The following is an 18,987-nucleotide window of genomic DNA, read 5'->3' on the forward strand; positions in this document are numbered from 1 at the left end:
TAATAAGGTGCTTTTGGTGGTCCGGGCATGGAGGGCTCCTCAATTTAAGCACAAGAGTGCCTTTTCAGACTGGAAAATACACTTTGATGTTCAACCTCAAGTGTGTCACAATAAGGTTAAACGCATTAAAAACCTGATCTGTTGTTAATGAACTGCTAGACTGAGCATGCAGGCTGGTATGCAAACTGTAGTACGGTGATTTGTTCGCCAGAAAATGAAATAAAATATCCGATATTAACACGGGCTGTCTGACCATGTTGGAAACCAAATATGTTTATGGTCTTTCCAGCCTTACTGGAAGGCAGACTGAAAAGACAGCTGTCACAGAGAGGAGATGCTAGATTATTTTTTTAAAAAGCAGGAATAACGGTGCACATTTTCAAGATCATCTCTACAAGGAGACATTGACTGTGAAAACATCGAGTAACAAATGGAACAAAGTTTAGAATGAGAAGTGCAACGACTAGATTCACTCTCTCCTCCGCACATTTTGAAAATCTTGTTTGATTTGAATATCAGCTCATCAGTTTCAGAGAGTTGTAGATGATCTGTTGGGGATCCGTGGCACAAACACCTCCTATCTGATGTCGGAAAGGTGTTTGTGGAGGTGGGTTCAGATGTTATCTGACCCTCCAATATGCAGTCTGAACAGTCCATAAATCCCACTTAAAGCTACATTTACTTTTGTAGTGTCTGAAGAATAACTTCTGGTACAAAAGAAAAACAACACTTTCAGATAGAGAACATGTATAAACTTAGTAGCTCTTTAAAGCTTCTAAAAATGTTTCATGTCTTCGATATAACAAAATTCAAAGTTGAAGTTTGGGAGAAAAACACTTTTGGGTAATAATAGTGTATCAGTCCGACAAACATCCACCATTAGGACCCTGCGCATGTAGTTTGATCAGATTTGACAGACAGTGTTGCATAACGGCAAACAGCTCCATAACAATCTCGCTACAAACCCACCCGTAGGTTCAGTTTTTGTTTTTTTTTCAAGTGCCTTAATTTAATTTTAATGTTTCCTAATCTTTCGATCTCAGCATGACGGCCAACGTGGTTGTTAAAATGCCCAGAAAAGTGGAAATTTGATCCACACTTCAGGGATAAGTGGGCAAATTTAAACTCTTTAAGAAGATTGTGCAATATTTTTTTGAAAAGCTCCAGAACAGCTGCCTTGTGGTTAGATTGTTTTGCAGGGCCCAGAAAGATCCTTTAATCTCAGCCTCAACAGAGTTCGAATGCTGATGTGTGGAGACCACCTTTTTCACACCAAAGATCACCCACCTTCAAACCAGTGAGAAGAGCACAGAGAAACACAGAAACCTCGAATGTCAAGATGCCAAAACTGTCCCAACTTTGGCAGAAAGTTCTGTGTTCATGTTACAGTTCGTAAGATTTCCTCAAGTATAACCTGGAGATTATGCTGGGATTATTTAAATGACACTCGTTGAAGTCATCAAACTTGTCAGACAACAAAAACACGTGAGTGTAAGTGAGTGTGGACAGGAGGAGAGCGACATGAACAAGTGTTGTAGTGTGAAAGTTTTTGATTGGAAGGCTGGTAGATATTCAAAGCTGCCTGAAGTAAATGCTAAGCTGATAGAGAAAAGCGAGTTTTTCCAGTCTGATAAATGAATGTTGTACATTCATCGTGTGGCTAAGCTAGTATTTTCATGTGCATCTGTGTGTGTGTGTGTTCCTGGTCCGATAAGGGGGATGAGCTTTCCCAGGTCTTGTATCTCTTTCATCAGCGGAGGAGTGACGGGTTCCCAGGGTCGCACCGATGACCCTGCCTGTATACTGTCATTACACAGTTACATCACCACCTGATTATACCGGCCAACTGCTCACACACACACTCACTCATGGACCTTGAAAACAAGCACTGTGGTCTTAGACGCTGACTGAAAAAAGAAGGGTGGTGGTGAAAAAAAAAAAAAAAGAGGCGCTCTTTGATGAGCAGGAGCACATAAACAGAGCTGGAGACAGAGGGCATGTCTGGACATGAGTCAGTGGTCGAAGTAAAAGCTGGCCAGACAGACTCGGAGCTCCGTCCAACTCACCATTCCAGAAACTCGGATGAGACTTGACATGAATACAGGCAAAGGCTCTCGCTCGCTTAAGAAGGATCGTGAGTGTGTGTCTGTGTAAAATGTGGGAGTTTTGTTTGTGTGTGCTCGCATAGAAACTGTTTCCTAATGCTAGGCGACAACGATGGCAGCGGCTGCACACACACCTGCGCTTCAGCGTGCCAGTGTGCCACTCAGACTATTAAAAGACACAAACACACAAACCGGCGCTGTGTGCCCACCTGGCTCTGCATCGTATGGGTGAGCAGCAGCCCGAAGAATCCCGCCGTTGTTCCCTCTGCACTTAAAAAGAGTGTTGTTAATGATCTCTTTTTTTTTCTCTCACTCTCTGTTGGTGCTTTTTCAGATCTCTCTATTTCTATCTCTTGTCCTTCTTTTTGTACCACTCACACACTTTCTTTCTCCTGTCTCCACTGAAAAGACAGTGTTAATTATCTCCATCTTCCCCCCACCCCTCTCCTCCTCCTCCTCCTCCAGTCTCTTTCTCACCCTTCATTCACTTATTGAACAGACCCAGAAGACAGGCAGATCTATTCACTGGGGTCCACTCAGTACTTAAAGTGTTTAAACACCACTGGATGTTGTGAGGGGGCAGAGCTCCGGGGGAGTGGATACATGATACCCACTCTATTCCTCTGCAAGTCTCTAATAGCCAATACACACTCTGTTACAATAGAAACACTGGAGTCATTTAGCCTCCCTGCTTCATTACATCCTGATTGAGGCCTATTTATGCCACTGATGGTTTGGCCATTAGCCAGCATTTCTTCTAGACAGGAGGCGACTGTTGAAAAATATATACATGTAATAAATCAAAAAGTTTTTTTTGTGGAAATTCCTCAGAGATGTATTATAAAACTGGAGTCTTAAGATATTTTACTCAACCTTAATAATCCACTTTACACTCCTCCTCCTGTTACATTTCACAAGGAAAGATTATACTTTTTACCCCAGATAAAGCTTTTACAATGATACAACATGGCCCCTTCTTAACGATTTACTAATTTTACAGTAAGCAATCCCTCCTGCAGTTGAAAACGGATGTGTCTCCCTAAGTTATGGGCTTCCTGCGTGCTGAGTGTCTTTCTAATTAAGTAAAGACCTAAAAATTCTGCTGAAGAAGGAAGTTCCCGGCCAAAATCTGTGTCTTAAAGTATCAGTCAATGATTTACTGAGTTTTAAAGCCACTAGGTGTGGAAGTGGTGCCAAGAGACAGCAAGCAAAACTCCATGTGGATGGACATAAAGCTCAATAAAAAACAATTATATAAGAAATGGTGCTAAATTATGAGTAAAATCATAAGCAATTATAATTCAGTAACACTGTTTATAGTGGTTATAGGACCACCATGAATAAAGGTAGACTTTTTTTTAACCTTTTGATGCTTAAAATGCTAAGAATCCTTATTTTATTTGTCAGATAATGCTTGATTGATTCCACTGTGAAGGAAAGCTGCGCAGATAAAGACTGTAAAGAGCCTAACAGCTTATTGTAGAGCAGTGGGACATTTATAGGTTTTTGTGTGGTATTGATGGGAGATAATAAAGTAAATACTTGTTAGCATTATCGATGACTGATCAGTTTAATCAGTTGATCAATACTAATAATAACAATTAACCCTAATGGCACAATTATTGAATCATTGAAATAAATGCTGGTGTTGGAGTGTAGCTTTGATTTGGTATCAGATTAGTGAGTAAGTGAAGTCAGTGGGTTGTGCCTTGTGCTCGGATTAGACCTTTAAGAGTGTGACAATGCCCCTGACATGTCGCTTTCGAGAATTTGATGACACCGTGCTTATCCTGCGGCTGCGTGCGTGTCGAAGCTCCTATGCGCTTTTTGGAAAAGGCGCAGCTGGTCGCGATCAGCGAAACGGGGCCGGGGGAGGAGGAATTTGGGGTGTTGCCTTCCTATCCATGCCTCCCTCCTTTTGCTCATCGCCTCCCTCTTCCCTCCCCTCCCTCCCTCCGCGAACGTGTGTGTGAGTGAGAGAGAGAGAGAGAGAGAGAGAGAGTGTGTGTGTGTCTGAGTGGAAGCACACTGCGGGAGTGGGTCAGTCAGTTAACGCGGCTGACTCTCACAGGCGGTTCCCCCCACCGGTTATCAGCACCGGGTTGGATTCTCTTTCGTCTCTTCTTCCTGCCTTCAGAGCCACAGAAGCGGGATATGCCAAACGGGAAAACAAAAGCGGCGTGAAAGCTGGACGGTTGTAGAATGAGCGGGCGCGTGTTGAACGGCAAAATGCTGCAGCTCCCGGCTCCGCAGCGCGCTGGGAGGACAATGCACTTTCTGTCAAGGTAAAGAAAAAAAGAAAAAGAAAAGGGGGATGAGAGCAGAGCCTGCATGTTGACTGAGGATGCCGGATGAGAAGCCAATTGACACGCTGATGGCATTGCTTTTGATGGTGTGAAAACCAGCTTTGAGGTCGCGCCGCAGAGGCTCCGGTTGAGCCTGTGCGTAAAAATCAGCGGCATGTCTCATTGATAAAAAAAAAACTCCCAACAGCTGCATGGTGGCACGTTTCATTACTGTGACTGGCATGCGCACAGATTATGCTGTTATGGGATGTGTGGATGCCGGTTAAAGAGCGGGCTTTCTTGGAGATGGAGCTGCCCTATAGTAGGAGGCAGACCTCAATGCGCAAATCCATATGTTGAATCAGCACTGCCTTTTATTGTCAGGACCTATATAAGCTGCGGCATCTTAAAGCAGGTTGGTGCTGCAGCCTTAGAGGAATCTATATAAGAGAAAACACATTACTGCAAACCACCACATGTGAATACTAGAGAGTGGCTGATGAATGCAGCATGTGGATGCGTACGTGCGTCAAGTGCGTGTAATTGTATATTTTCACGGTCTGCTGGCATGCCCATTGTTTTAAGCTGCATATGCAATGACAACCGGTTGCCGGTGTTCACCGGCTCGGCGGACAGTGGCAGGTATGTACAGGCGTGGAAGTGTGAGTGGGTGGGTGTGTTCGTATTGATCCGCTGCGGGACCGGACCGCATTCTACTTGAACGGCTGACCTACATTCTGAACGACGCCTTCTCTCCGTATAGCTGCTGTGATTGGGTGGAAACCAGCAAGCCTCCTCCAAAAATCATCTTTGTGCCCACGCCGTGTGAGAATTACCTAAGTGTGTGCCTTCATGTGTGGGCTAATATAGGCCAGTTGATCAGAGTGGGCAGGTGGGGGTGCACAATAGAAGCACAGAGGAGGAATATGTATACTTATATAAAACCGTGGTGCTTTCTTTCCAGACACATTATACAAGAAACACAGACAGAGATGCTCTTAAGGTATTGATTTAGTTTGTGTGGGTGGGAAGGGGTTCGGTGGGTGGCGAAGGTCGCCTTTGCTCTTTTTTTTGCTCTACTGACCCCTATAGCTTCCATTGACCCTTTATGTAAACCCATTAGAGCAGACTGGCCTTAAATCAGGGCTTTTGTTGCGCACATGCACATGCTGTTTATCCTTTAGCCACAGGCACACACGTGTTCATTTCTGAGTCCCACTGGACCATTTAGGGTGGTGTTTTTTTATCTGCGTGTTTGAGTTGGACATGTGTGCCTGGCTGTCAAAAGACTGATAGGCGAAACGGTCAAAAACATTGCACCACTATTCATGCAGTCACCAAATTATGTGATGGAAGCCAGAGGTGACATTAGTGTGAGTCTCTGCACACGTATACCAGGGTGTGGGTGTCAGCGTTCACAATCAAAAGTTAAACATGCATCATTTAACCAGATCCAGCCAACACAAAGATTTGGTCAACTCTGTTAGTCATACTGACGGCAATCCAACATCAACTTAACGTCTGGTCCCTTTGTGTGTGTGTGTAGTGTCATCCAAACACTATACAAACAGCCCGCTCAGCATGACCTACGCCAAACTCGATCCACCCCTGACAGCACATTTGCAAACTGGTGACATCACTCATTAATGTGCATCACACCCAAATCCTCTCATTTTCTTGTAATTAAATCAAAACGTGCCGTCGGTCGCTGTTATGCGGACCAGGCTCGCGTCATAGCTGATGTCATGTAGCTGTTGATGGGTGGGTTTTGTCACCAGTGATGCAGAAGGTGCGATCAGGTGAAGGCTTTAACAGGTTGGCATCAGCTGTTTCATTAGTAACTGCATAATAATTAAAACTGAGATCTGTGACATTTTTAATTAATATATCTCATTATATCAATCTGAATGGAGGAATGTTGTGAAAATTGGCCCTGCTATTTAGAGATGCTGATCAGGTTTGTCAGGTGGCACCTGCCAGCTGTAGGTGTCATCTCCACTTAACTTGGACTCTTTTGAAACATTTCCCTGTTAAAGGCATTTTTACTGCATCCCAGCAAAAATGAGGTAAGACACCGTTTTCAAATGCAACATCCAGATCCCTTGTAATTTAAAGATATAGATATTATCCATTTTCAGCTTACAAACAGCACTGCTTTCATTACACACCCACACACACAAAAAGAGAAACTGTCCATTGTGCTGGAGTGAAGGACTTGGAATCAAAAACTGATTGGGCTGTTTTGGAAACAAACTTTGCTGACTCAAGCACTGGATGACTTGGATTAATAAACGGTCTTACACCCTCATGAGTCATGATGCATGACTTTAATAGTCTTCAGTGCACAAACATGTCCACACACGTGGTGACAACTTTGAAACTGCAATTGTCCAAAAGCCTCATTATTTTCGTCATTCATTAATTTTCTGATTGGCTTAATTTTCAGTGGCCAAAGATCTGGGGTCAGCATGGATGAAAAGGGGAAAAAAAAGCACACGGTCTGAGTCATTTCTCGCGGCCACTGACTCTTGATGTTTTCTAATTAAGTGAACAAGTTTACTTTCCCTGCCTACAAGGTCATTAGGGAGACCTGGGAGCGAAACAACAGATGCTTGTAACCTGTGCTTGTAAGACACATGCGCGTACACTTTTTTTATTGTACACACAGGAGCCAGTGTTCACAAACAGAGCTCATATTTTCATGAGGTGGTCCCTCCTGTGGTTTAGTTAGTTTCTCTGTTACATCAAAGCCAAAAGAAAGACCTACAGCCAGACAACAGTGCAGCTTAATAGGCGGCGGGAGACGAGAGAAAAAGCTATAAGGCCAACATCAGTGGCCGTGGAGAATAATAACCTCTGGATGTCATTTCCACCTGACAGTGAAGTGAGCTTTCTATGAAATGTAGTATAAAAAAAGCTCAGACAATGTCTTGTATTGAAACTTTCGGGGGTTCTTTAGAGTTGAACGGAAAGTGAGACGATCCCTCTGGTTTGTGTTGGAGCGACGAATTCGAGGCTGCGGATTTCGGTTCTAAATAAACTCCTCGACCTGTCATTTCATGCTTGTGTGTGTGTGTGCGTCCGTGCACTCGTGCGGTGGTATGCATATGTGCGTCTGCATATGTTGGAGGATTAGGGAGTGGGACCCCCAGAATACACTTGCTGGAATGTGAAGTGTGTGTTTTGAGCGGCCCGAGGGCAAGGAATGTCTCCCAAACTCACTGTAACAACTTTAAGTGCCGTGACCGGGAGTGTGCGCGCGTTACAAGTGACGGCAGGTGATGGGTGCAGGCTCCTCAAGGGTGCGCCTCGAGGCCCGTCGCTCGGCACCGCATGTGTTCACGAATATAGACAAAAACATACACACACACAACGGCATGCCTGTCTCCTTGACAGCATGGGAGCGATGTGTGTGTTTTAATAGGTGTCTGCTTCATCTCAGCCAGCAGAAGTGAAAGAGTATCTCCGCTGAAGTCAATGCGGCCTTTCATTCTTTTTCTGTTCAGGTGGTGTTTAGACAACCTTTGGCAGGTGCTTCGTGGCCGTCCGGTTAGGTTTGTAGTCTCTTTGCGTAGCTGGGTTTGATTTAAACAAAAGGAATCGGATTGGATTCGCATTTCTTTCTGTCTTCTCCGTCCTGTCAGTGTTTCTGTCTGAACATATCAAATATTGTTTGAGTGAAGAGATGCTGGCCTCCGGAGTACCATCAGCCCCACAATCTCCTGATCCACTGTGAAAACACACAAGTGGTGGAATTAGTTAGCTTTATCTGAGGATACAGAAGCAACAAAAACAATGAAGGCAAAAGAGGGAAAAATATATTTGTAGAGCGAGGAAATGCTCTTTGGAAATGTACTTCCAGCTCTGTATCCACGAGTCTGTCTGTGGCTTTAGGGTGTCATGTCGGGCCACAGCCCTTTTTCACATGAACAGCGACTCACATCACGCTGACATTGTACTTCCTCCATTCGCTGGATGTGTGTGACTGTGCATATGACAGTTTGTTACTGTGGGATACTTCCCTGTTCTGGCACATTAAATAATGCTGCAAAAACTGACAGCATCCTCTTCACTGGAAGTGAATACCAAACTGTCCCTATCCGGTTTCCTGGTTAACATCAGTGGCGGTTTGTGCAACGTTTACTACGACTCAACAGGTTAGCTGTATCGAATTTCACTGCTCCGCTGTCAGTGTTATCTCGTGTTTGTTTTGGTGCGTTTCAGTGAATATGCGTTTTCAGCTCAGCGCTCCACAGCTGTCTGCCGCTCGGTTTATGTTGCTCCCAGGTTTTGTTACTGTACTATATTCTGTTGATCAAAAGGCAGCTGTCAGTGGAAGTGCTTGTTTGTGCTTCTGCACATGTCTGCGGCACCATCTTTCACACAGCTGCTTCAAGTTAACAGCAACCTGGAAGAAGCATGCTTCATTCAAAAGCGGTGCCTCCTCCTTCTCTTTCTCTTCCTCCCTTTTCTTTCCCTTTTCGTCCTCTCGCTAGTCCCCCCCTTTTCTTTTTCAAACCAAAACATCCCCTGTGCGCCGTTAATTCACACAGCCGTTAAGTCAGCTGACATGTCTGGAGGGAGGCCAGAGGTAATTCTACCCCAGGATCCAACCCCTGTCTTGGGCCTCTGCGTGCCGGGGTTCCCCTTGTGAGCTCCTCCCCGGTTCTTAGCCGCTGAGTTGGGGCTGGGAAGCGCTCCACACTGAACCCCAGACTGAACTACTTATGAAGGTGATTTAAAAAAGGCCGTCCCACCTCGTCCCAGGAGTGCTGTCCCTCTTCTGCTTCCTGCTCTCATGTGAAGAAGAGAGGGGCTTCGGAGGTCAGAGGTTATTGGGTCATAGTCGAGCTCTGCTGGTCACCTCTTAACGCACTTAGACATTTTAATGTTCTTTAATGAAATTGAACACTGTTTGTTGTGCGCTTTACATCAGGCACATAAGAGCACTTTGGGAGGAAACTGTTAAACTTTGACCTGTTCTTACCGAGCAATTATTTCATGCAAAGAATGTAAAATTTTATTGTTTGTATTGTGGCTGCTTTCAAGTCCCCAGAGCTGCCTTGTTTAGACTGGGGGGCCAGAAACCTTTAAACTTTAAGCCTGCATGAGCTGACAAAGAAGAAGACAAGGAGGTGGAGAAGACAGAAAACAAAATTGTAGCCTTTCAAGGAATCATGTGCACACACCCCTCCTGGCTGCTTCTGTTTTCCTTTTTGGGGCTTACAGTGTGAGCAGATCAAGATGACCCAGTGGACATCTGCGTGATCAACAGTCACACAATTTTTGTTTGAAAGAGAATTTCTCCACTCAGCATTCCTTATATGAAGGTTAGAGCCTTCCTCTGTTCAGATGTCCTGTTTCATTTCAAGCAAATGAAACTGCGCAGAGCCGAGTCAGCTTTCAGGTGTGATGTGTTGAACTCTGAGCAAACTTTATCCCTCCACTTTGGGGAGGTCATAAGGTAACGAGATTCAGAGATAAATTTTCTTTCCGGGGAGAATTTTGCTGAAGCAATTCTTCTCTTCTTAAATTGTACAGTTTTCTCTCTCTGTCTATCGAACTCCTCCTCCCCCACATCCAGAAAAAAAAAAAAAAAAAAGGTTTTCACCGACCAGGATTTTTGACGCGTTTTTTCTGAGTTGAAACTTTCCATCCGGAAAGCCCCAAGCATTTGTAGAATGTGTCGCCGTCCTCGTGAGGAAAACTGGGAAGAATGATGTGCCTTAATATTGTTCCTCACACAAACACACCTTGGAGCCAGTATTAATGCCTGGCCGGCTTAATGTGACCCTCAGCGGAGCAGCGACTTCAGCAAAGCTGCCGTTTCAGCCAGCTACCAACATCACACACTTGTGACAGCTAATCCAAGCTGCGCTCAAGGCACAGCGGCACTTTAGTGCGTCTGATGTGTACGTGTTTGTGTGTGTGTGTGTGTTTGTGTCCTAAACCCGCAGGCCATTGCTGTCAGGTTTATGCCTGTCAAAAGCACAACAAGGTTTCTTCCCTGCAATGGCCATTTAGGGATGTGACCTTATATTTCCCCCCTCATGCACTCACTCACAAACACACACATCCATATACAAACACACATAGAAGCACCTCTAGCCAAGGCCTCTGTCCTGCTCGGATGCTGGTGGCAGATGGAATTAATAGTAATTACGAGCTCATTAACTCCAGCCTGTTCTGTAATCCGCTGTAATGCCCAAATACTGCTGTGTGTGAGTCTATGTGGATGTGTGTGGACAAAAGACTGCCCGAGCAGCTATCACACATTGTTCCACTCCACATCGTGGAAACAGGACAGAGAGGAAATAATAAATAACGCTGAGGAGGAAATTAATTTCTCTGTTTAGCGCGTATCCAGCCTGCTTGCACAATCTAGATTTTAATTGGGACTTGTCAGTGATTTACTTCAAGTGATGAACAATACAACACAACAGAGAACCAGACTTGGGTAGCTAATTAAAAGACGCTCTTAATGACAGATTTGTTAATTACTCGACAAGTACCCCAAGCCTCCAGACATCAACATGGCATCATTACAAAGTCAGTTATTTATCAGTGAGAGTAAATGTCAAGACAGCATGTGTAACGGTGTGTCTTTGATATGAACATACCAGGAGTCCAAAACGCAGCAGATGGCTTTTAATTTATGGAAACAAGTAGCTGAAATAACAATTACACTTACAGATAAGGTGGCATAGCTACAACATATCTGCAGTGGATGTATAGTCACACCATGTTGTGTCTGTATGGGTTTAGGTGTCAGAATATCTCGAGGCTCTCAAGATATATTAAGCCTGCAGAGGGAATTCCTTTATGGCCCTACATGGTGCTGCAATAGTGGATAATCCTACACAGAAGAACACAACATCTTCAAAATCCTTGTGAGTATTTTATGGATTCAGTGAGCCAAGAAGATTATTTCAAAATAAAAGTCCCTTTTTTTTGATTGGAAAAAATGGTTTTACTGTGGCAGCCTGTTATGCTTCTAATCCACCAAGGTGATTCACAGATCTGTGTGTGTGCGCATGTGTGTGTTTGTTTCCTGGTGATAAGCTGTTAAAGTGGTCCAGGGACCCATATTGTTAGCCATCTGTGCACTCCAACCACATTTCCCCCTTTCTTTCTGTCTTATCAGGTAGATGCCCAACCGCACATACTGTATTTGATGACAGCTCACAGACAGTTAGGAGGATTTTTATTACACGATTTCCCACCCGTGATTATACGGCATTTGTTTAAGATTATTTTTCCCACATGGTCAGTGTCGGCATGGCCGTTGGAGAGGAGACACACTAACAATGGGTGCGGCAGGTCATGCTGCTCTCTGCTTTAAATGAGTCATTTTGTTTTGTGAGAGTGTGTGTAGATGGTTGTTTACACCAGTGTCATTGTGGGAACAGGATCTAAATCTAACCGACTGTTGGGTTTAGATCCTGTTTTTATGTGTCCAGGCTAAAATCTCTGGCTGACAGTGAATTCTGACCAAAAGAGTTGCTGCTGAATTGCTCATTTCCTTTTTACGGTTGACCTTTTAGCTTTGTTGTCATCATCTATGCAGCTTTACACCTGCTCTGAGGTGGAATATGACATTTTTGGTGGTTTGATGAATGATGGATAATTTTAGCTTGGCTGTTTTTTTTCTTTCTTCTTTTGCATGAAAGCAGATGTGTCCACTTACTGTCCAACTAAGAAGCCAAGTCTCCTGCTGTTTACTTCTCCTGCAGCCTGATCCGAGGTGTATTTACCAACACAGATATTGCGCAGATAGAGAAGACAATGCATCTCACTCAAATGCCACCTCTCATCAGTCACAGCCTCACTTATTTAGTCTTTAGAGAATTTAATGACTTCAACAGTCCTTTCATGCGTGCCCCCTCTGGTTTCAGAGCTCACTGCCCAGTGCCAGTCTGGCAGTGCCCTACTTTCCATTTGCCTGAAAAGGCATCACTACAACCAGGAACCCGTCTGATTTAGCCATTTTGGGTTCTGCCATGTGACACCGTGGATTTTAATAGGAATGGAAAGTTCCTGTCCACCGTAGACTGCAGAAACACTTTCCATGCATTTACACAAGTGGGAGAGACTCAGTCCAAATATCACCCTGGATAGGACGAGTTTAACCCCATGAGGGAACAAAAAGCTAAAATCGTTTTATATAAACCACTCTGTTTTATAGTATTCCCACTCTAGAGCCCTTTTTGCCTTTCTGTTTCTGTATCATTGGGTTGTTTTTCAAACCAACACCCTCTAACTGTCCTCTATATTCTTATCTGATCTTATCTGCGCCAAAGTGGTCCAGCAGGTTTGACATTCATTTCCTGCTTCCCCCTGATTGGCCACATTGCATTAGCACTGATGCAGTGACATTACTAAGCATTCATAATCATTTCACCTTGCTGATTCAGTGGAATGTTCTGCTCTTTACTGCAAAGTGACATTTAATCAGATTGCAAGACTGATGATGATATTTTGATAATGATCTGTAGGTAAGTGCATTAACATTCTCCAAAATGTGCTTTGATTATTGATCAGGTGATGACTTCATTACTTTAATTAGTCCTGTAGGGCAGTCTGTCTCTTTCCACGATCACTGCCAATCCACAGACAATGCTGCAAAGTCAAAGAGGACTTTGTCGCTTCTAAAAGTTTAATTCTACTCAGCCCAGCCCAGGAGCATCACATTCCTCCAAATAGCCTCCCCTGCAGCTTTTATCAAATGTTTGTTTAGATGGCAAAGCTTATCAGCCGATACTGTTAAGTCTGCTGTCTGAGGGTTGGCAGGACTCCAACTCCCAGCAAGCACTGCTCCAACAAAACTGCAGGCAAAGCTGCTTTGTCTTTGCAGTGGGCTTTTCTTCTTCTGAATCTACTGTATTTCTCTGACTGTCTTCCTCCTGTCACTCCACCTCAGGGAGGTCAGACCGAGTAGGAGAGAAGAGAGGAGAGGGCACAGCTCTCGTAATGAGCCGCAAAAAAGACCATTTATGTTGAAGATGAGAGTAATTAGCTCTGTAGTACTGAATAGAGGAGGAACACAGAAGCTTCCCAATAAAAGCCGGCTATTTAGCTCAGCAGCAGCCATTCAGCCGCTCTCTTGATGGCTTGTGAGGCCCAGTGTTTGAGTGGGTGTGTCGGTCCTCCATGCAGACGATGAGGAACAAAGAAATCATGTTTCTGTGAAAGGAGGATGTTGTTTATGTTGACCTTTATTAATCCAGTAAATGACAGAGAAGTATTTAAGCTATTTAAAATATTTTGCAGCCCGCTCCAATTATTCTCACTTTTTCGAGAGATGACGAAAGCTTAGTTTGCTCTGGACGGATGACATTCTGCAGAGTGCCTCGCTGTGGTCTCTCGTTTCAAGGTGCAGTTGTAGCAGAGACCACTTGTGTGCGGCTGACAGCATGCGGCGTGTCCATGTGGCGTATTCTCCGCTCAGTGGGACGCTGTGTTTTGCACATGGCGTGCTGAAAAGCAAACTGTCAGGTGGGGATGAAGAATGAGCTTAATCAAGCGCATCTCAACTTAATGGACTTTTATTGCTGCTGAAATCGAATCAACATTGATATTCATTTTGCTCACAGAATTAGAGTGATGGGATACCATTTTTCATCGAGTTTGTCCCTTTGCTATCCCCCTCCGGCTATGTCACAAAAAGCCAATGACATTTAACATCCATAAGCAGGACATACAAATCATGGTGTGTGTTTTTATTAATTTTAAAACATTTTTATCACATCATTCGCTCATGTGATTTCTTTAAATATATTGTTGACAAGAGCTTCTGCTGTTACCTTGCTCTTGAGAGGAACATATGCTATAAGTAGGGCTAATTACCATGAATATAAATGTGACGGGGAAGTGGCTTGACTAAAATGGTGCTTGCTGTGAGACACTAGCTAATAAAAGGGGTGATGTAGATGAATGGGCTGCTAATATTATCCTTCACTCTCTGCAGCTGCTGCTGTAAAAATGAAAAAGATTAGGCAGAGCGAGGGGAGATTATAACGGAGGGAGAGATGAGATGTGATCCTCTTCAGTGAGTGCATCATGTCCTGAGAAGTTGGGGGAAGTTTGTGTCATCAGCAGCACTTCTCTTTCCACTATAGCTCTGTCTTTTTATGTGCTTTTTACATTTCGGTTCTTTCTTCTCCCCTCGCACGCCTCTTCACCCTTTTCTCTGAAGTATCCTTAAATTTCATCGCCCTGTTTTTTAAGCTCAGTCTTCCGTTTTATCTCAACCAGTAGAGGTCTATGGAACAGTAAGGGGAGCTGGATGACAGTGGATCTGGAGCTGCTGCAGACTGGTCCAGGCTGATTGAAAAAATCAGCTTTTGGCTGGGAAGTCAGAAAATTCTGTCTCAGCCAAAAAACCTTTGGACCGACTTGGACAGAGAGTGCTTCACAAAAATGCACTTGCATGAAGCTTAAGATCTTCTGCAGATATATTCTAAGGTCTTTTGGAGCTTGGGTGAAGATTTCCTACTTACAAATCTAAGAAGCGTAAATCACTGAACTGTGATTTAACATAATTTCTGAGGATCAAGTTGATGGCAGTTAATCGTATTGCCAAGAAATTCACATAGACGAACTGTAGCACCCACCTTTGATGCCTTCTGTTCATTTTGGCCCCCACATCCTCTCAATCCTGATTCAGTTTTTGCATCTCAGAGACTCAAAGAGCAGCTTTTATTAGAATGTCTCTTCTTTGGATTTTTATTATATAAAGCTCATTAATTTTTCTGTAGAATGAAAATACGCAGCACAGAGTTTCTTCTTTAAGAATTAGATACCCGGTGTCCATTTTTCAAATTATAATCAAAGTAGTCTCATTCATAAACCACATCAAATCCTCCATCTCAAATTTCATTTCTGCATTACATGTCTGGCTGGTGCTCTCCGTGATGTCTGACCTCTGACCTTGCCTCCCTCCTCTGTGAGTTCTTGTTTTCATATCTGTCGGCAGAGTGTCACCAAACCCTGCGGAGATGCTGTTTGTTCTCTTTCCTATCAGATGTGAATTATTCATCAGAGAGGGTGCTATCATTCACACAAGTACTGGTGGACAGGCAGATAGCTCTGAAGTGAATAACAGGATATAAAGAATAAGGTATTGCTTCAGAGAGGGACTGCTGGTAAACCACGGGTGTGTGTCCCAAAAGGAGGTTTGTCTTCTGGCAGTGAGTTTGTTCGATGACGTATACATGACACATGCTCAAGTGCTGTTTTCCAAGTAAATCAATGTTTATTCATTTTCTTTCTCCATTTGTCCTTGAAGGTAAAATGAAGGGTTGAAAAATTACTTTGATTTTGCATTCAGTTCAGCAATCGTATTAGTCCAGATTTATTTCTTCATTTTGTAAAAACACTACTTTGAAATGAAAACATGTAAATGATCAGTGATCTCTGCTGACGGTCATTGTTCCATTCTGTTTCAAGAATAAAAACCAAACCTGTTGAAATGCACTAATATCCAGTGGAAGTATAACATCCCACTCCCAGATTTTTTTTTTATTTTTTACATTTTTTATTTGTATTAAGAACAAAATATATATATATATTTTTTCATATTGAGACAAAAAGTGTAGGTCAACATCCTGCATGTGTTTGTCTCAATCTTGCTATTCTCAATCTTAAATTTGCCCTTAATCTTATTCTGGCCCGTAGACAGAGCAGCATGACAAGCACTTCAGTCGTAAAATCTCGTCTGCTCTTTTTTGTCCCCAAGATATCCCCAGCCTAGACAGGGAGGGCTTTCCCTTCATCCCTGTCTCCCTGATACCCGCCATCAACTCCCCCCAGGGTGCAGCGTGACCCATACAGGCACCCAACCGGAAGGCCCACACCGCTTTCGCTCCCTTCATCCTCCTCTGTATATATGACCTCATTAAGCAGGCCCTGCCCTCTTAACTTGCTTTACAGTGTGGTACGACATCAGTCTAACCTAATGACCCTAATGAGATCGAATCTCAACCCCCTAACTTCCTACATGTGACCTATTTAATGTATGTAGGCGCATGTGAATATAAACCCACAAACGCGCTTCACACATGTGACACCTTTTCTCACACAAGTCAGCGTGTTGAGAAAAAGAATGTATTTGTGCCGATTATTTTTTGAGTTACACAGTATGTGGCCAAATTTGTCACAATACCAAATAATGTTTTGTTTGGAAACATAATTTTCTTATTTTCATTTTGACTTTCAGTTTACCTGCCACTTAAGTTTAGGCACTAAAACTACTTGGTTAGGTTTTTTTTCTTTTTTTTTAAAAGATGGGTTTTAGAGCAAGTACACACTTTTTCTAAGTTAATCACATGATTTTGTAAGTTTCCAGGCTCCTCCTTAAATTTTACATGCATTTATGCACAATCCTGCTATAGGTTACCTTCGTAATCTGAGGTTCTGTCCATTTATCAGTGATTTAAATGGATGCTTCTTTTGGCCTATGTGCTGGAGGATGCCTACTGGCAATATCTATGGGAGCTTTAGCAACTCATAATGGCCATTTAATGCCTAATTTGGATGCTTATAAGAGCTGAGACGTGGATTTTATAAATCTAGTAACTGAAAACTGACTGTGCTGCACAAATGCCTAATTCAAGTACAACACTGTTTGATTCAATTTCCTGGAACACACTGAACTACCCAACACTATCTGAGGTTGAAATATTCCCTGTAAATAGGATTTTTACAACTAAATAAAGTTAACCATGATAGAAGCACCCACAACCTGTCTCTGTCAGGTAGGACTCTCATAATAATTTCTGCTGGGAAAAAGACAAACAGTTAATCAGATTTCTGCCTTTACAGTCGTGACACAGTCCTGTATGCACTCGTGGGCGCTTGCACCAGCACATGTACTTAGGTGCTATTTTTGTGTGTGTGGGCTGAGATGATGTCAAGAGCGCTCCGAATTTCAGTTCGCCAAGTGTTTCAGCTCATGCAGTGTGAAAGTTGGGTATTTAGAGCAGACAGTGTTCTAAATGAGATCCCCGTATGAATATTTAATCAAAAGGCAAACTGGAAGACACGGAGCCAAGTGAGCCGACCGCTGGTGGTAAACTAAGCTGGCGGAGCTTTGGTAGTTCATGCAGTGAATAAACTCGAGGAAATATCCACTAATCTGACAGATTGCTTTGTTTTTGTCAGATACGTGACACTTTATCAGTCTCTGTGGGGGGAAAACGGAATAAGCTGCTCTGTAGTTGGAGGGGGTTTGGTATCTTGATCAAGGACGCTTTGATATAAGTGGATGCTCGATGCCGTTGAGGCTTAAACTCCAGCTGACCGGCCACAGCTCATATCTGTGCACCAAAAATAGGAGCACACCTCTGTCATCCACCTGGATTTAACCTAATTACTGCAGCATAGTCGCAGTGTTGCACCGCAGAAGGGTAAGCTGTTGTAACACTGATGAAATTACACCTTTGATCACAGATGCTGGTGCATTTGTTAATTACGACATTGCATCTGTCTCCTAACAACAAGATGTGATCCTTTATGCACACTGTTTCCCAGCCATTGGTTTATGATGCATTGTCTGTAAATGTACCTATTTTAACCATTTGTTCAATATTTTAAGCCAGCACTTGCACTTTTTTTTGTTGTTTTTGCTCACTGTTGTAACTGGTTATCCATCTGTTTAAGCTAAAGGTTTGCTTGCAATTTTTCACACACTCTGCATTGCAACATGCAGTCATCAGATGTCACAGCAGACTGCAATCAAAATGCGAATATATATGTGATCATTTCTGTTTTTACAACCACTCCGCTATATTTTCATGTGCAAAGCTTCCAGCAATAGTTGTAATCCGTGAATATTGTTTAACATGTTGTCTTTGTCGTCGTTTCTTTTAGTTGGGATGAGAGCAGCTCCATCAGCAGCGGACTGAGCGACGGCTCAGACAACCTGAGCTCCGAGGAGTTCAACACGAGTCCCACTCTCAACTCCCTCCCTACCACTCCCATTGGCTCTCGCAGGAACTCAGCCATTGTGGTACGTACGACGCACACAGATGAGCGGCCGTCTGGCACAGCAGGGCATCGATTAAACAGTTAATCAGCGCAGGTATTGATGAGGTGCTGAGTGATGTGTCATACACTCTACCAGTGTACAGAGGACGCACGCGGCTGCAGGTACCAGAGACAAAGCCTGATTAGGTATTCTACTCACACACATAATATTTATCACATCTGCAGCAATCAATGTTTGCCGCAACAGACACACAGCATGCTGGCCGGCTGCATTGTTTCGCGAGCCTCCCATTGGTTCTATGTCGGGCGCCTTAAAATTTAGTTGTGAGCCGGATTTTTAATTGTAGACAGAGAAAGTCAGTTAGTGTGATCATCAGCGTAGTTGTCAGTCACTGACCTACAGTAATCTGCAGCAGTCGAACAAACATTTTCATTATTCTGTCATGTTGTTGATTCTTTAGAGGGCTGGGACTTTTATTAGGCCCTCTCAGGCTATGATTTAGTGAAATTGTATTTTCCAGCCAGGATTCTACCCACCTGATGGAGCTGATCCAGAACCTGTAGCTTTGGCCCAGTCCAGTAGTATATTTAGCCCGACTGTCTGGAGTTAG

At 43.5% G+C, this 18,987-nt stretch overlaps 1 protein-coding gene across 3 annotated transcripts in view; it reads left to right on the top strand.

Moving 5' to 3' along the window:
- The window catches only part of nav1a (neuron navigator 1a), an 85,754-nt gene that overhangs the window by 44,800 nt on the left and 21,967 nt on the right, over positions 1-18,987 (top strand). For all 3 annotated transcript variants that reach the window (XM_008286152.1, XM_008286153.1, XM_008286154.1), the window contains one exon: positions 18,260-18,398. In XM_008286152.1, coding sequence (XP_008284374.1) covers positions 18,260-18,398 — 139 coding nt within the window. The remainder of the gene's footprint in view (positions 1-18,259; positions 18,399-18,987) is intronic.

This window comes from Stegastes partitus, unplaced genomic scaffold (assembly GCF_000690725.1).
Source record: "Stegastes partitus isolate 25-593 unplaced genomic scaffold, Stegastes_partitus-1.0.2 Scaffold435, whole genome shotgun sequence".
Taxonomy (NCBI): domain Eukaryota; kingdom Metazoa; phylum Chordata; class Actinopteri; family Pomacentridae; genus Stegastes; species Stegastes partitus.